This window comes from Prinia subflava, chromosome 15, assembly GCF_021018805.1.
Source record: "Prinia subflava isolate CZ2003 ecotype Zambia chromosome 15, Cam_Psub_1.2, whole genome shotgun sequence".
NCBI lineage: Eukaryota > Metazoa > Chordata > Aves > Passeriformes > Cisticolidae > Prinia > Prinia subflava.
Window position 1 is genome coordinate 17453715 of NC_086261.1, and position 18055 is coordinate 17471769.

General features: G+C 54.0%; 1 protein-coding gene across 1 annotated transcript; it reads right to left on the bottom strand.

Moving 5' to 3' along the window:
• Positions 1-1318: 1318 nt before the first annotated feature.
• DUOXA1 (dual oxidase maturation factor 1) lies at positions 1319-8307 on the bottom strand. The gene is made up of 7 exons (XM_063412528.1): positions 8154-8307; positions 7288-7451; positions 6352-6409; positions 5661-5795; positions 4952-5165; positions 2267-2481; positions 1319-1671 (listed from the first exon to the last, which is right to left on the bottom strand). The coding sequence occupies exons 2-7, from the start codon at positions 7432-7434 to the stop codon at positions 1463-1465; spliced, it is 978 nt and encodes a 325-aa protein (XP_063268598.1). The 5' UTR covers positions 7435-7451; positions 8154-8307; the 3' UTR covers positions 1319-1462.
• Between the last annotated feature and the right edge of the window lie 9748 nt (positions 8308-18055).

Here is an 18055-nt window from a genome sequence, read left to right on the forward strand (position 1 = left end):
TGCCTGGTGGCACTCACTGCAACCACCATGGCACCTGCCAGGCAGCCACTGCCCTGCTCCCCAGGCAGGAACACACCAGGGAACGGCTGATGAAAGGCCTGAATTTCTAAATTGACTAAACCAAAGGGGTTTGTTGCACCTTGGGCCTAGCCCATCTGTAGGATGAAGCATCTCCTGGTCAGTGTCATCCTGGCTGAGATCTCCCACACCAAAGGAGTTCAGCTCCAAACCCTGTTGGGTCCTCCAGGTTCTCACAGAAGGCTCTTCCCACTGGAATGGGATGGGAGAGGATGCCATGGCTGAGCTCCTCCTCCCCAGAGGGCCTGACCCATGGTGGTGTCTCTGCAAACCCCTCTGCAGGGCTGGAGGGAGCTCCCATCAAACCTCCCACATACTCAGGGGCACGCCAGGAACTGAAGTTCTCCCATATTCCCCCTGCTTGTTTGCTGGGAATATTCCAATACCCTGTTCAGGGTGCACTGACTTGGCTTGCACTGGCTGACCATGGTTGGTGCCCCATTCAGGACCACAAAAAGGCTCTGCCTTTCCTTTATCCCTTCCCTGTGGGTGCCAGGACACAGCCACAGCCCTCAGAGGGACACCTCTATCAACAGGCAAGTGAAAGGGCAAGGCAAATTTACTTTATTGAGATAGAGGGGGAAAATGAGCACGAAACAGAAAGAAAAGGTTGTGAAACCCTCAGAGAGGAAAAGAGGTGCAAAGCTGGAGTGTGCACCCTCCCTGCCTGTGTGGGCAAGGGTCCTGCTGGCTGCCAGCAGCCAGCAGTGGGTGGCTGCCTTGGGCATGCAGAATTTCAGTGTCTCTTGCCCCTGACATGAGCATTTCCACAGCTGAGCAGGAGGAATCCAGACTGGAGGTCCTGCTCACCTCTCCCCAGTTGGTTATAGCTGATCTCCAAGACACTGTTGCACCTCCTCTCCAACCTCCTCCTCTCCTTCCCTCCCTCCTGGTCTGGCACCTCCAGCATCCTGCTAAATTGTGTTCCTCTTTGCCATCCTGCTCTTCACCTCAGGCTAGGAGGAGGTGTTGGGTACAGGCACCCTGGGGAGCACAGCTCCATCTGCACCTCCTGACTGGGAAGAGCATCCAAGGGTAAGGGGACTTTGGGGGGTCTTTGGGGTGAGGGGGCTGTTGTGGGTTCTGCTTCTCCTTTGGTTCATGTCTATGAGTCTGCAGCTTTTCCCCAGTTTGTCCTGATTTAATCTCTGCATCCTGGGGAGGACTCAGGGTTTGTTGGGATGGACCAAGGGGGAGGGCAGTAAAACAGGGAAAAGAAAAAAAAAAAGGAAAAATAAAATAATAAATAAGTAAACTGTTGTTTTTAAGATACTTTTTCAGATCTGGATAGTCTCATCACTTGGTTCTTGTCATGCCTCTTCCCACGTGGGCCCCTGATGGGTTTGGTGACTTCAGGGGCAGCGTCCCCAGGCCTTGCCCTGCCTCAGAGCCGGGTGGCTGTCACCTGGCAGAGCTCGCCCAGGGGCACCACCAGCCCCTCCTGTGCAGAGCAGCTGGGCTCAGCTGGCAGGCAGGACTTGTCCCACACCTCCTCCTTGCCGCTCTTGTCCAGGCTGAAGATGAGCTTCAGCCTCTCGGGCTGCACGGAGTGGAGAACAACGATGCCCAGCCCCAGGAGCAGGCACAGCAGCCCTGCAATGAATGCACAGGGTGACACTGCAGTGACACCACTGCCAGAGTGCAGCTGCACGCCAGGGATGTGTGGCACCGCCAGGCAGGTCAGGCAAAGGTGTGGATTTCTCTTTCCCCATCTCCATTCCAGAATCCCTTTGGGGTCCCCAGTGCAAAAGAGAGGTCTGGGGTGGAGGGTGAGGCTGGAGCCCAACGTGCACAGGAAAAGGCTGGAGCACCTGGGCTTGTTCAGCCCAGGAGTATCCAGGGGGAATTAGTGACCATCTGCTCTTGGAAAAGGGCTGGTCTCCCTGGAGGTGGGTGTTGGAACATGGAAAATTCTGGTTTGATCAAAGGAAACAATTGCTGCCCAGAAGTGGAGCAGGTCCTGAAAGGCAGAGGGAGTCTCTATCCAGCAGGTAACTTCAGACATTCAAACCTCTTCACTGCTCATCTCTTCATATCCCCAACCTTGATAATTTCCATCTAAAATTCTCTAACCTAAATTTATCATTTTCTGTGACCAGCCATGGAGAAAGAAGGGATGAGGAGCTGTTGGGGCATCACCTCTGTAGGGATGGAGAAGAAAAGCCCCAGAAGAAATCTGAGCACTCACCTGCTGCTAATGTCAGCCAGAAGGATTCACCATAGTCTGTTCTCAAGGCCACTGAGCCGAACTGGATGGGGCACTTCAGGGCGTTTCTTGCAGTGGAGAAGAAGAGCAGTGAGAAGAGGATCAGAGCGGCAGTGAGCAGAAGCATGTGGCCACCATAGAGAGGGATGGACATGGAGAAGAGCAGGGTGGAAACGAACCATGTGCAAAAGGCCAGCCTGCAAAAGGACCACAAAACTGAGCAGAAAACATCAGGCCTGGAGCATCCACTCAGGGTCTGCTCTCCATATCCCAGTGGGGGGATAAAGCCCTGGGCAGCCTGGTCTAGCTGGCCTTGCTTCAGCAGAATGAGACCCTTACAACCCAAACAACTTGAGTGGTGCAGCTGTGGGACAGATCCCAGCAGTGAAGGGGGATTTCCACACCTGGGAATGGTCAGTACTGAATTTCCTGAAGCCCCCAAGCACCTGGGTACGGCTTTGGCATCAGCCCTGCCCTGCGTGTGGGACTGAGTAGAAATCTCTGGAGGTTCCTGTGAGAGAATGAAATATTAATGTTTAACAGCTCAGACATTTGGCCATTTGCAGAGGCAGCAGGTGCTTTGCTGGGGCCGGGTTCCCCCCTAGGAGGGAAGAAGGAGGCATTGGGGTGTGTGGTGGCAACCCCTCTGATGTAAGGCAGGGGACCCACCCAGAAGCTCTGGGGTTTGAGCCAGATGAGGGAGAAGGCTGGTAAGAAGCAGACCCTGGAGGGGCAGAGTGATGTTTTTTGTCATGTTGATGTCCTCTCTTGTACAATTGGCTCAGCTGGAAAACTCCCCCTCCCTTCCCGGGAAGGTCCTGCTCACACCGGGACATTGTTTCTGTTCACACCTCGGCCTGAGGGATTTCATCCCTTCTGAGGAGCAGAACTGGCTCAACACTGGCATGAGAGGCAAGGTCATGCCTTAGAAGGGGTCATAAACCATCAAAGACCCCCAGAGCACCCCGAGGCTCTGAGCCCTTCCTCCAGAGAAGGATCCCTCCAGTGCATTTCCAGCTGCAAAGTGTAAAATCCCCCTCTGCAGGGAAGGAGCCCAGGAATTCCAACCTAAACCTGAACGAGCACTGAACTCTGAGTTTTGTGAGACCCCCACTACTGAGAAGACCAGAAGAAGAGGATCAGTGGGACACTGGCTGGTTCCATGGGTTGTCATATCTTTTTACTTAATCTCCCTCTCTCTCCTCCCCATTTCCTTTTCCATTTCTTTCTATCTTTGTCTGCTTCATATTTCCTGTGACACAAAATCCATACTATTGACTTCAGCATATGGTCTCATTTGCACCCTAATTTGGGCAGAGGATCTCTCCAATAATCAGATTGTAACAATCCCACCAAGGTCACCTTTTTTCCTGATTCTTGTGATTGTCCACGCCTGGTCACCCCCAGGCAGGTCCCACGTGTTCAGAGGGACAATGGCATCAGGGGACACCTTTGTTTGGAGAGCTGCACCACTGGCCATGCCCACACCTGATTCAGCACCTGGAGTGCACCCAGCTGCCAGCCCTACCCTGTGCTCAGGGCTTGCATTTAGCTCCCTGGGGAGGTGAGCCCAACAGATTTTTCTGATTCCAAAAAACCACAAAAAATAAGTTTTTGTGAACATTTCTGCCTTGAAATACAGGAATGTTTGGGTGAGGATAATTATTGTTCCTGAAAATAAAAAAGAAGATGGGTACAGGGACCTGAACCTACATTCATGGGGGAATTGCAAGGCTTTCCCTTCCAGTGCCTTTTCCACAACCTCTGAGACTCGTGGGAGTGCCCTGAGACTCCACAACCACAGTACACACCAGGGCTCTAAGTTTCATACCAAGAGATGAGCTCTGAGCACCTCTTGATGGTCCCTCCTGCTCCCCTTGGGCAGGTCTGCCCATTTGGACATGCAAAAGAAGACCCTTCACAGAGGATCTAACCAGGATTCCTTATCCTGGTCCTTGGGAGAGATCTCGAACCATGAGCCCCACAGCTGTGTCTGTTTTCCCTTCAATGAGTTTTTCTCAGGCTGCAGTTTTGTACACCAAGGCAGAGGACACATAAGAGGAGTCTGGGGACATGGATGAAAGATGGTCCAAGGGCTGGAGCTCCTCTGCTCAGGCTGAAAAAGCTGGGGGTGTTCAGAGAGGAGAGAAGGCTCCAGGAACACCTCAGAGCCCCTTCCAGGGCCTGGAGGAGAGCTGGAGAGGGGCTGGGGACAAGGGATGGAGGGACAGGATGAGGCAGAATGGTTTCCCACTGCCAGAAGGCAGGGTTAGATGGGATAGTGGGAAGGAATTGTTCCCTGTAAGGGTGGGGGGCCCTGGCACAGGTTGCTCAGAGAAGCTGTGGCTGCTCCATCCCTGGGAGTGTTCCAGGCCAGGTTGGACAGGGCTTGGAGCACCCTGGAATGGTGGAAGGTGTCCCTGCCCATGGCAAGGCATTAGAGTAACATGAGTTTAAAGATCCCATCCAACCCAAATCACTCCATGACTCCACAACCCTATCACTCCCTGACAGGCCAGGAAGCATGAGAACCCCAGATTCTGCAGAGAGCCAAGGTCTGACACGGCCTTACAGTGACAAGGGCGGCTCCACGAAGCTCCCTTTGCTGCCCCTGGTTCCTCCCAGCTCCCAGTGCCTGGCCAGGGCTGAGCCCTGGCTGTAACTCACCACAGGGCGAGGGACACGTAGTGGCCAGCGGTGCGGTACTGCCCGTGCACAGCACAGGGGCTCTGCCAGCTGAACTTCTCTGCCACGTAGAGGATGGGGCTGGGCAGCCCCTTCTGCAGCCCCTGGCTGTAGCTGCGGTCATAATCCTCCCCAAATCTCCAGGGGAAGTGCTCGTTGTAGTTGATGGTCTCGTTGATCTGGTTTACTGGGTTTCCTGCGGGGTGATCAAGACCAAGGGCCCTTTCTCAGTACTGGAGGAGCTCCAAGGCTTCCTGGTGCAGGGCCAGTGCCCAGGTGCCAAACCTGCACCCAGTGTGGGAACAGACAGGGGTCAAGGAAGAGGTTTTCAGGCTTCAGGCACTAGCTTGAGCCTGTGGGACAGGGCTTTCTGACTTTGGTCTGGGAAACCATGAGGAGGAGTTCAAACAGTGCTTGGAGAGAGAAAACAACCTTTGCAGGTGGTGTTTGCCTAACTTGGTCACTTGCAAGACACAGTCAAGGGGTGTTTTTCCTAACTGTCCAATGATAGTCCTGTGTGGTTTGCTAACCAAAGACACTTTACTCTTTTGGAACTGTCTGTAAAAGAGGATCTTGAAGAATAAAGATCACTCTCACTTGCCATAAGCCTGAGAGTCCATCTCATCATTTCCATGCCATCCTTAATACAACAACGACACCCCCAGTCCCCTCCTGCTGGGGCTGCACTCACCCCTGAGCGTGACATTCACCCCGCCCAGGCCGATGTGCAGCCCGATGTCCACGTTCACCCGCACGGCGCTGAAGGACTTGTAGGAGGTGTTTGCCTGCACCCAGCCGGTCTCCCAGTCTCTGGTGAACTGGACACCTGTGAAGAGTTCAGGGGTTAGGTGCAGCCTGGCAGCAAGGTGCCTGGTGCTGGAAGCACCTGCCAGGGCAGTCACCATGGCCTGAGCATCACCTACCTTGTCCCAAGGTCAGCTATCCCCTGTTAGCCCCAAGAGGCAGAAATCGTGTGTGTCCTTCTCAACATCAACCCTGACCCACGACCCTGAGAGCCCCACTGGGGTTCTCCCCAGCCGCAGTGCAGATCCCAACCCTGGTGGCAGTGGGGCTGATGTGTGGGCACCGTCTGGGCACTGCTTCTCATCCAAGCCCCTTCCAGTTTGCCTGAATTCCCTGGAATCTGGGGGTGGGCTGTTGGTGACTGCCCTGGACATGACACCAGTCTTCAGGCTGGAGGCAGACGGGTTCCCCCCACCAATTGCTGGAACCACCTCCCAGACACATTTCCCGTGTCCATATTCCCCAGGGATTCATCCTAGGACTGGACTTGGTCCTTGACTGATCTCTTCACCCTCCCCCAGTTTTCCCCTCCCTTTCTTGGGCACCCATGGGCTTCTCCCCAGGACCCCAGCACTCACTGAGGATCACTGCTCCCAGGAAGAGTCCCAGCACCAACCGCAGGAACCAGAAGAGTCTCTGTGAGGGGGGAGCATAGTGGAGGGACACGTGTCAGTCAGATTTTGCCATGGGGACCTCAGCACCAAGCACATAATTTAGAAACATCAAATGGTGGGAAACAGACCTGTCCCTCCCCTGGGGAGTCACCCCATGTGCTTTGTGGGTGATAGGGATACAACCATGGCTGGGGCATCCCTGCTGTGGTGGGGGAGAGGCAGGGAGATCCCGAGGAAGAAGATCAGAAGGACACACTGGAGAAAGCTGTGACATCCCTTTTCTTGGGGAGGAGGGTGGAGACATTCCCGCCAACATTCTTCAGCTGCAATTCCCACACTTATTCAAACCTCATGTGTTTGGATGTGTTGACAGCTGGCCACAGCTGTAGAAAAAATGAGTGACCAGGCATGTGTAGAGTGTCCCCTGGGGGACAAACGCCCCTCAACCAGCCCTGCTGCAAAACCAGGCACACAACAAGCACCTGACGTGGCTCCCAGCAGGGTCTGTCGGGCACACAGAGCCCGGCGAGCAGTGCTGGGACATGCCCAGCACACACCTCCTCCTTTTTATTGAGGTTCTGGGAAGGTGGGGTGAGATCTTTGAGCCTCACCCTGCTATTCTGCTGTGGTGAAATCATTTAGGCTTGTTCACAGAGAAATCCAGCCAAGATCAGCTTCCTCAGAAATCTGGGGTGGCAGAGTTTGGTGTCTCTGGGATGAGTGTGCCTGCTGGGATGGGCTGGAGCTCAGCCCCATGGCTCTCCAGAGATCCCAGAGCTCGGGCCATGAACCTGTGGGCAGGTTTGCTTGGCAGGTCTGTTGTGGAGGCTGGGGAGGAGGAGGAATGTGGGATGCCCGGGCAGGGAGCAGAGGTCTGCCATGCCCTGCCCCTCCACTTACCCCCCTGCCCCGGATCCCTGGCAGGATGATGATGGACGTGGCCAGCACGGAGAGGAAGATGGTGACAATGACAGCCCGGGTGGTGTCAAAGGGGAAGCAGGCATTGGCTCCGGGGTAGAAGGGGTAGGAGCCGTTCCACAATGTCATCTTGCTGCCTGGAAGGGCTCGAAATTGGCACCCAGAGAGACAGTGGTGAGAAAATCATCTCCACACATCCACTCCAACCAGCCTTCTCCACAGAACCCCCTCCTGCCCTCCTGCCAGCGCTGTCCTTGTCCCCGGCAGGGCTCTGTGCTCATCCAGAGCCCGTGGACACTGCAGCCCCACACCCAGCGTGCACTGAGGGTCTCCCGCGGGAACCCCTCATCTCCACAGCAAAGCTGGTTTGGAGCCTCCAGGCTGCAATGCTCAGGTTGTCCCCGGGGAGGGACAGCAAGACATGCAAACACCGCCGGGCTGCTCACTCCCCTCCTCTGTTCTCCATCCCCGAAACCTCCCCCGTGCTCCCACCCTCCCTAGTTCAGCTCTTTATCCAGCAGCCCGGCCCCGGGAGCTCCGGGGAATCCCGGCACAAGCAGGGGCTGAGCCCGGTCGGGCTGAGCGCCTGCCTGCGGAGTTAACTCCTCATGGCCCAAGGAAACGGGAATGGCCCGCAGGGGATAGAGGCTGCCTGTCCCTGTGCCAAACTCCGGGACGGCTGCGGGTACCGGGGGGACTCTGCCTGGGAAACCAAAGGCTGTTTTACCCCAGCGCTTGACCGACTCGCTTCCCTGCTGGGAAAGGGCTGCTCAGCATCCCCCGGAACGGGGGCTGTTCCTGCAGCAGCAGCAGAAACACCCACACCCCCTTCCCCGGCCCGAGCCTACCTCCGCTGCAGCCGCTGCCGGGCTGGGACCTGCGGCGCGCTCCGGGATGCTCCGGGATGCTCCGGGAAGCGCCGGGAAGCGCCGGGAAGCGCCGGGATGAGCCGTGGCTGTGTCTGCCCGCCTGCTGGCACTCCCTCGGCGTGCAGTCACGGCTGTGTTTCTCCCGGTGTTTTTTGGAGTGCCCGCCTCCCAAGGTGGTTGGATCACCCAGCCTAACCCACAGGGGATCAGCAGCTCCGGCTCTCCTGCCGAGTCCCAGGGCACGCAGGGGAGCCCGGGGCTGGCACAGTCCTGGGAAGGGTTTGCCTCCATCCCCTTGGCTTTCCTTGCAGAACAGTAAAAACTCCAGTTCCGTGTGTCATGAACACCCTGGAGCTGCCTGGCCCCGCTGGATCCTGGTGGGACTAGGAGTCTTCAGAGCCCTCATCTGCCCTGCCTGGAGGTTCCCAGCGAGATCACGGAGCTGGGGCTGTGGGGACATGCCCTCCCTGATGGCCCTGCTCCCGACCCCATCCCCGGGGGAGCTGCCCTGGGAAGGTCCTGACCGAGCTGTTGGTCTCTGGGCCAGGTGCCTAGAGGTGCCCCCAGCCCCTTTATGCACAAGATGTTCGGGTTTGTAACCTGGCCATGGCATGGAGATCGTGGACATTCAAACTTCTGGGGTTTGCTGCTGTACTTTGGTGTTTCAGTTGGCTGAAGAAGGTTGCATTGACAGTGAGAAGGGCCAGCGTGGCAGAAACACTCTCCTGACCCATGTTTGGGGTCTTCCCTCTGAAATAGGCACAGCCATCCCCTGGATATTTTTGTTTTGCATCCCAGTGAATGGGCTGGCTGGGTACCCATCCCCTTGGCAGAGGGAGGTATAAACAAATTTTCACCCATGCCCAACAGGAAATAAAGACATTTTTGGGCAAAGACTTTGCCATTTCCCCTCAAATCCCCACCTAGTCTGACCCAGCCTGAACTCTGAATCCCACCCCAGGAGTTGTTTAAAAAAAATTAAGGGTGGCAAGGGTGATGTAGCTGGGGGATGTGTGTGCAGAGAGGTGCTGTGGATTTGTCTGGTGGGGACGTGGCGCCAGCTCCAGCTCTGACACTCCCTGCAAAGCAGAGGGAGACATTCACAGCAAAAGGAGCAAATCCTCAGGGGTGATCACATGGACATGTGGGGCTTTGGGCCTGTTGGAAAAGTGAAACCACCTCTCCCTCCAGTGTGGGAGAGGATAACTGAGGAGGTGGCTGGTAACTGGCAGGATGAAAATAATCAAGGTGGGGAAGATGCAGCCATGTGCAGTGATGTGTGGGATGAGGGTCTAAACCATCCCTCGCTGCAGTCCCTGGAGCTGGGAGAGGCAGCAGAGGGAAGAGCCCTCCACTGGCTGGGATGAACCAATGTGTAGAGTTTGCCTTTGGAAGGGATTGAGGCATGGCAGGTTTGGGGCTGTTCAGACGAGCATCACAGACCTCTGGGGAGATACCCCCTTCCCAAAAATGAAAACAAGGGGGATGGAGCTCCCCTTCTCCTCTAAAGGTGACCAGCAACACAAGGTTTGTGTGCAAGGACGTCAGGGGAGCTCCCAGAAATGCTCTGGTTCTCTCACCTGTCCCCAGCAGTGATGGAAATGGGGCAGGACTGTGGCAGAGGGATGCTCCCCTCCCCTGGAGTGCTGATGAGATCATGTCCTGGAAAGCATGAGAAAACTGCTTGACCTACCCCTCACCCAGCACTCTGCATATAGGAAGAAGCTGTTATTACAACTGGGTATTGTTTCCTCCTTCTTAAATTTTCTGAGTATTTCTGCAGGTAGTAAAGGTGTGTGTTTCATCACACAGTTTCCAGGGAACAAATGCAATGACACATTTTCCAGGGAGTTTCTTCTCCCGCTGTCAGCACCCTGCCCTTGCTGGGGCAGCCCTCTTCCTCGGGCAGCTCCTTTGTTTCATCCCCTCCAAGAGATGGATCCTCTGATTAGAGATGAGTCCTTTGATCCAGGTCACGGGAGGGAGGTGGGGGCAAGGGGAGGAGCACCCTCTTGTGCAAGAGGATGTTGAGTGCTGGGTCAGCCACCTCGCAGTGCTGGGAAGTGCAGTCAGGAAAGAGTGGGGACATGCCTGGGCAGGAAGGTGATTTTGGGGATGGACAGGGATGTGGTGCTTGAATCCAGGAGCCACTCTGCCCCACAGATGTCCCCATCACCCCTTTGTCTTCTTCCCTGCCAGGGACGGTGCTGCAGCTGGGGCTGAGCTGGCACTGCTGTGATGATCCCATCCTGTGTGTCCCTGCCCAGGAATCTTTGCCACAGCTGAATGGCCCATGGTGGAGCTGCTTGAAGGGAGTGATAGGAGGAAGGAAGGAAGGAGGGACCCTTCTGATAAGTTCCACCTGGATGAACAGAGAGGTTGCTGTGGCCTTGGTTTGGCTCCAGATAGATTTGCAAGCAGGATCTGTTTTTCCAGCTCTATTTGGAAGTTACACAGTTTGAGAGGAGAAGGTGTTGCTACCCACTACACTGACCAGTGGGTTTCATATCTTGTGATGGAGAGAGCTCAGGGCCAAATGAAAGGACTGCCAGGAGATGGAGGCAGAGCTCAGCAGGAGCCACACATCATCCCACAGGGAAATGAAACAGGAGGGGTTTCAGCCACCCTTTGAGGAAATCCTCATCTAGAGATCATGCTGAGTGTTCAGCCCTCTGTCTCTCCCAAGAGCCAGGAAGAGGAACAAGTCTCTGGACATGGTCTAGACCTTGTGTGGCACATGACAGGAAGATCATCGTGCTTTGGGTACTTGATCATCTCCACTTCTAGTCCCAGACAGCTCCTTTCAGCTCCCGCCTGTGTTACAGGCTTCCATGTGTTCTCAGAGATACAGGGGACAGAAACCAAGCTGTCCATTGCCCTCCCAAATATCTCCATCCCACCCAGAGGCTCCGTGTTTGACCCCCTGGGCACTAAGACCCATGTCTGAGTGGGGAAGGGGCTGGGGCTGGTCCTGTCCCTCCCTTGCTCCTTCCTGGGGTCACCCAGCTCGGATGAGGGGCTGCAGGTCCAGCCCTCACCTGCTGCTGAGTGCCCCTTGCAGGCTGCCCTAACCCCAGCTCTGCAACAGGGGTATGGGGAGGGATCAGGAGAGGGTCTCAGCTGGGAGGTGGGAGGGGAAGAATGTCAATCCCCATCTCACGTGTGTTACAGGTGTTTCCTCTCCATCAGGGAGCAAATGGCTTTGCCAGCTCCCAAACTGCCCCTCCAGAGCCATCCCAGAGTGTCTCCCTCAGCTAACAGAGCTCTCTTTGGTGAGTTTTGAGAAGTGCCTCAGATGTGGGATGCATTTTATCAGGGGTTTTACTGCCCCAGCTTGGGGGGACCTTGTCCCCACAGATAAAAGCCCTTCCTGCCACTTTAATGTAACCGTCAGGCAGCTGAACTTCTCCCAGCTTTGCTGGGGCTTGTTAATGATGCACTGTGTGGTAATTAGCACTTTCATCCCTGGTTGCAGCTTAGAGAGCTTTATCTGGTAATCCCTGGCATTAGAGACCAATTTTAAGCAATAAACATTTTTCCATGGAAACTCCTCTGTCTTGTGTCTCCCTGCCAGCCCTGGAATCCTTTCACACCACCTCCTGAGGGGTGTGAGCTTCCAGATCTCAGATCAGCGGAGTGAACGTTGTGGTGGAAGATATCCAAGGCAGATTTGGGGTTGGCCAGGTCTCCTGTGCATGTTCTCTACCAGCTCTGGGTGTCACAAAAGCTTTGATGGATGATGGTCTCGGTTTTGGAGACAAATTTCAGGAGGAAGTGCCCTGAAATGAGTGTTTCCTCCAAGGAGAAAGGGCTTCAACAATGCTCTGTTCTTCTGCCAATGAGAGAAATGGATACCAGGGAAGGGAAGGGAAGGGAAGGGAAGGGAAGGGAAGGGAAGGGAAGGGAAGGGAAGGGAAGGGAAGGGAAGGGAAGGGAAGGGAAGGGAAGGGAAGGGAAGGGAAGGGAAGGGAAGGGAAGGGAAGGGAAGGGAAGGGAAGGGAAGGGAAGGGAAGGGAAGGGAAGGGAAGGGAAGGGAAGGGGAAAAAACTTGTGGCTTCAATCTGCTAAAAATGAATCCCACAAAAAGAACAATGCAGTGTCCCTGGTCCACCCTGGAGAGAGAGAGACTGAACCAAAATCAGGCAGGAGCCCAAAGGTCCCCCCCTCACACCCTGGGTCCATCCTAAAGCTCCAGTAGCTGTTCTCTGGGCATAAAGCAGACAGTTGGGGAACAAAGCATCATTATAAAACCCCCACAAGACAACAATGGTCAGAGCTCTTCCCTCCCAGTGGTCCTGTCCCACCAAACCCTGGGATGGTGTCTTGAAGGTGGTGCCAGTCCTGCTGGGGGCGAGGGGTTGAGCCAGAGGCCCTCAGCAGTCACCCACCAGAATTCTCACGAGGCTGAAGGACCTGTTTCTCCCACCATAGTCTCACAGATCTCCCAGCAGAGCTGGTTCCCTAAAACTTTTCAGGGTACGTGTCTCCCATCCTTCCAGGGAAAGGACACATTGCAGGCAGCTGGAAGCTGGCCCTTCATGAAAGGACAGGGTCTTTTAGGGTCTAGGCCTGCCACACAAATGTTCCCAGGCAAAAAAACAGAGTCTCCCTTTATCCAAGCCCCAGGTAAGTGGTCCCACAAGTCCTCCTGCCCTGCAGGGAGCTCCCTTATCCTCTCCATGGCACTTGGATCCAGGTTCTGGAGCAGGTTAGTGCCTCCCACAGCAGCAGCCTGAGCAGGCTGGGGCTGCTCCTTGAGCCCGTGCTGGAGCTCCCTTATCAGTGCCACCACCCTGGAGCAGTTTTTGCTGGTTTTGGCCTGAAAACACTTGGAACAGGTACAGATTCACTCCTGAAGGCAGAGGTGCCTTGGCACGTGAGAGGCTGGGAGATGTCAGCAAGGCTGTGGGAACAGTGAGTGCGGGAAATGGGAAGGAAGGAGTGTCCTAAGGTCACTCTATCCTAGCTGGAGTAGGAATGATCTTTCAGTCATCAAACCCACCTCTGCCTCCTCCTTTAGGAAGGAGATTGTCCCAAATTACTGCTTGTTTTACCTTTCCACAGCAGAAAAACCCCTCAATGTGCTGCTGACCTACACATACTTTATAAAATCCATCAATTCCACGGGAATTCTGCAGCTCTACAGCTCCTGGCATGGTCTCAACATTGCACAAGGAGTCCAAAGGTTGGCTGGGGGACATGCTGGAGGTGGCTTATGGCACCTTCCCCTGCAGCACAGCAGGGCCATGAGCACTATGAGCTGTAATTGGTGCAATTCCCCAGTGCTATGGCAGGTGTATCCTGCTCACTGTATTTTATACTCCAGGAGCCTGAAGAACCAAAAAATTTACCAATATCTTATTCCCATTGGAGTAATTGGCTTCTTCTCAGCCCTGTATGGAGGTTAAAATGAATACAAATGAAAAGAAAAAGGCAGTGAGGTTGTGCTGGGGCTTCTCTCACTGCACTGCAGCACCCTGATGATTTTGGGAGTCCTGTGGGGAAATCCTGTGCCAGAAGGGCACTCATCCAACCCCACAGCTGGGTTTGTCCCTGCTGCTCTAGAGCTGTTTCCATCCCATAAAAAAGCCCATAAAAGGAGATTTTGTGGGTCTGTTCTGGGATGGTCCCTGTCTCTCACTCCAAGGAGCAGCACTTGGTGCACACACACTGCAGGAACATCTCCTGAGCAGGGTTACATAGAGGACCTTGGGTCAGACACAGCCCTGAGACCTCCCAGGCTGGGCAGGCAGGGAACTGGGATTCTGCCAAGCACCTGTGCCTCTTTCCTTGGGTTATTCACAGCAGGAGAACACTCAGGATTTCAAGGCTCCATGTTCCATGATGTCCATGCTGTAGCTGCTGCAGCACAGCCCATCCCAGCCCAAAGCAAGGTATTTCCTTGAGCCCAGGGTGAACATAACCCTTGGGGGAAGTTTTGGCTTGGGACCAGCAGCAGTTGGAGTAATTTCCTACTCCAGGAGGCTGGGATTTACCCTCGGGATTTCCCCTTGGGGTTTTCCCTTGGCTGAGAAAGAGGATCAAGAGAAGGATTTCCTTGAAAGAGCAGAGCAGTGAGAACAGGCTGGTGTCCAGGGAATTTGGCCCTTTCTCATTTCCAAGTGAAACTTGTTGTTCCAGTGTGAAATGGATTCCCAACTGCTGGGGCTCCCATAGAAGTACCAGATCTCCTGCAGGCCTCTTGTTGTCTACATTGCACATTCTCTGCTCATTTTTAGTTGGATCTCTTCTTGAGGCCTCAGCTGAGAGCCAAGAACCTGATGCAATGAAAAGCTTCATCACAAGAAAAAGAAAAAAAGATTCTGTGGGTTGAGATGTTTGATGACTGAAAGATCACAAAAATATAAAAATACTAATAATATTAATGATACTTCATACTATTACTGCTACTAATGATAATGGCTGTAATTTAAGAAAAAATGTTAAAAGAACACCCAGGAGAAACAAGGGACACAAAGCCCACGCTCACCATCTGCTGAGCAGTGCCCAGGCTGCCCCTGACAGCAATCAGAGGCTCCTGGCCAATCCCTCCCAATCCCTCCCAGTTTACATACTGAATATGATGTTCTGTAGTATGGAATATCCTGGCCATTCCTCCCCCAGCTTCCTGGGCAGCTCCTCACTGGCAGAATGTGGGGCACTGAAAAGTCCTTGACTTAGAGTAAGCTCAGCCACAGCCAGAACATCCCTGTGTTGTCAACATTGTTCTTGTCCCAAATCCAAACCACAGCACTGGACCAGCTGCTGAGAAAAAAATTAACTCTGTCCCAGTAAAGCTACCCCCTACTCATGTCCCTGATGGAATTCCAGGTTCCACACTTCCCAAGACCCCGACACCTTTCCTGTGCCCTGGTGGATGGACACACACTCAGATCATTCCCTCAGTTGATGAACTATGCCTGTAAAAGTCCATTGAGATCATTCCAACCATGACATGAGGTTCCAGCTTTCAGGGCAGTGAAAGTTTGTTCCATGTTAAAGCCAGCTCTTGTTCCATCACCACTGCACTTGTGCAGTTCCATCCAAGTTCATTCTTGTCAATGTGGTGATCAGAGAGGAGCCAAGTTCAGATCCCCAAATCCAGACAGTGCTGTGAGGTGCCTGGTGGGATGAGGAGCCTACAGAGGTGCCACAGAAGTGACAATGCACAGCCTTATGTACCAACTAACTTCATACTGCTGAATTTATTGGCTGTTCTCACCCTAGATCAAACTGCCTTGAGGCTCAGTTTGGCCTTCCCCATCCTCCAGCATCACCCACAAAGTGCACTCAGGTCCTTGAGGAAAAGGAATTCGCCTTTGCCTGAGGCAGGAATAACCCAGATTGTTTTCTCCAGCATATTCTTTGTGTGGACTGCAGGAACTTTATCCCATCCTGCTGTACCTGAAGGTTTGGATTGGGCAGGGCCAGCCCAGCAGGCAGAGCCCCTGATGTTGACTGGGTAGTAGCTGGCCTTTGTTAGATGTTAATATCCTAATGTTTGAAGGTCCCATCACCCTCTCAGTGTTGTCTTTACCAGTTTGATTTTTCCAGAGGCCAGTGATTGATAGGGAAAATGGAGCTGGTGGGTCATATCGTAAGGAAAAGGCCTTTGTACACTTTATTACAGAACCACAGGATCACTGAGGCTGGCAAAGACCTCCAAGACAACTGAGTCCAATATGTGACCAATCCCCCCTTTGTCAATGAGACCAGAGCACTTGAATCCTACACTGAGTCATTCCTTGAATGCCTCCAGGGATGGGGTCCCCTCTCCTGAGCAGCCCCTTCAATACCTGACCACCCTTTCCATGAATAAATTCCCTGTGACACAGCTTGAGGCTGTTTCCTCTTGTCCTGACCCTGTTCCCTAGGAGAAGAACCAAATCCCACCTGGCTGCATGCTTCTGTCAGGAGTTGTGCAGAGCCAGAAGGTCCCTCCTGAGCCTCCTTTTCTCCAGGCTGAGCCTCCTCAGCTCCCTCAGCTGCTCCTGGTGCTCCAGACCCTTTCCCAGCTCCATTCCCATCTCTGGCTCCAGCCCCAATGTCCTTCCATGAGTGAGGGCCCAGAGCTTCCCCCCGGGGCTGGAGAGGCTTCAGCAGTGCCAGCACAGGCACTGCCCTGGGCTGTGGCCACATCTGCTTTGTTATAAGCCAGTTGCTGTTTGCCTTTTTTGCCACTTGGAATCTCTACATGATTTGGGATTGTGCACTGCATTTAATCCCATCTCCTCTGCACTAGGATGCCCTGCTCCCTGGAAACCATTTGGATACAGTGCCAAGCTCTTGAAACCCACTCCCTCAGGTTGTCCCAGCCTCTGTCCTGGCTGGATTTACCTTGGTCAGGTCAGGGATGTTCATATCAGGATGGGAAGAGCTTTCCCTGGAGGAGTGTGGGGGATGGCAGCAGAATTTGACTGGTTTGGTTCCTGATGGCAGCCAGTTTCCCTTCCTGCTTCCCATTCTGCTTCCTTCCCTCCCTTCCTCACTGCCTGGCTCGTTGGTCTCCTGTGGAAGAGAGGTCTCCACGCACCTCAGGTGAGGGAGCACCACAACCTGGGGCCTGATGTCTTTGCAAGAACACCGCAGGAGGGTGTCCTGTGTCAGTAAACACGACAGGGAGCACTTCCCTAAGCCTGGGACAGCAATGACACCAAGCGGTGGCAGAGGATTTTCACTGACATCCCTCTGAGCCAGCTCCTGCTCTGCGTCAGCCAAAGACACAAATGTCAGTCGTGAAGGTGACTTGGGTGTGTTTATCTCACTTCGTGCTCTTTTCCCATCTCTGTGGTGACACCACCCCCTCAGGTTGTGATGGGTGGTCACAGCTGTCCCTGGAAAGGTGTCACAGGTCTGAGCAGCCCAGGAAAGTCACCCCAGTGACCCTGAGGGGCCTCGTTGCATCTCTGCTCTCAGTGCACAGGAACAGCAAGGTCTGCTGTGAGCAAGGGCTTGAGCCCCTGCAGCAGCTCAAGGGCTATCCTCAATCCAGAGGAGCAACGGGAACAAATCAGAGCTGGGAAAAGACCCAAAGTGAAGAATTTACTCATTTTCTAAGCTTGGGCACAGAGCTTTGGTCCTGGAACTTTCCAAAGAACATGACCTGTGAGTGATGGGACACTGTGCTGAGCCTATGCATGTAAATGTCAGAAGGGCAGAGCCAGAAAATTGCCAAAAAATGATGAGCTTCCTCAAAAGCTTTCCTGACCCTTTCCGTTTGTAATCTAAATTCAAGAGGGAATAGCAGTTTAGGGCTTGCATAGTTGGTTGCCTGCAAGGGAGAAACAGAACCATTGAAACAGCTGAGCAGTGGACCCAGCCTTCACACATCGAGGTTTTCAAGCCCTGAGTAACCCAGTCTGAGCTCAGGGCTCCTGCTGCTTTGGACCTGAGCACAGCTCAGATGTGCTGAGATTTTCTCCAGCCTGGGCCCTCCTGTGCCTGTAGGATGGTGCCCAAGGCAGGTACTGGGCACTCAGGGCCCAGCAGTGCTCCAGTCTGTGCAGCAGTTCAGAGGAGGAGGATGAGGAGATGCCCCAGGGTGGAACATGCACTCCTTGAATGGACCCTGCTGTGGAGGGCACTGCCTGTGGGAGATTCATCCATGAAGGAGCAGGAATATCCCTCCTGCCTTCAGCTGCTGCTTCCACAAGGGGACTGAGTGTCACCTGCAGTGACAACAGGGAGGAGGAGAGGTGCTGAGCCTGGCAAAGGGGAGGGGAGGTGCCTTCCCCAGATTGAAATTGCTTGGGGGGGGTTGGTTTTTTCGAAAACCTGAATCAAATATTTAAATTAAATGAACAATTGTCAATTTATTGTCAATTAATTGACAATAAATGAACATATATTCCCCTAGGCGAGCCTGTTCTGCCCATGGCAGC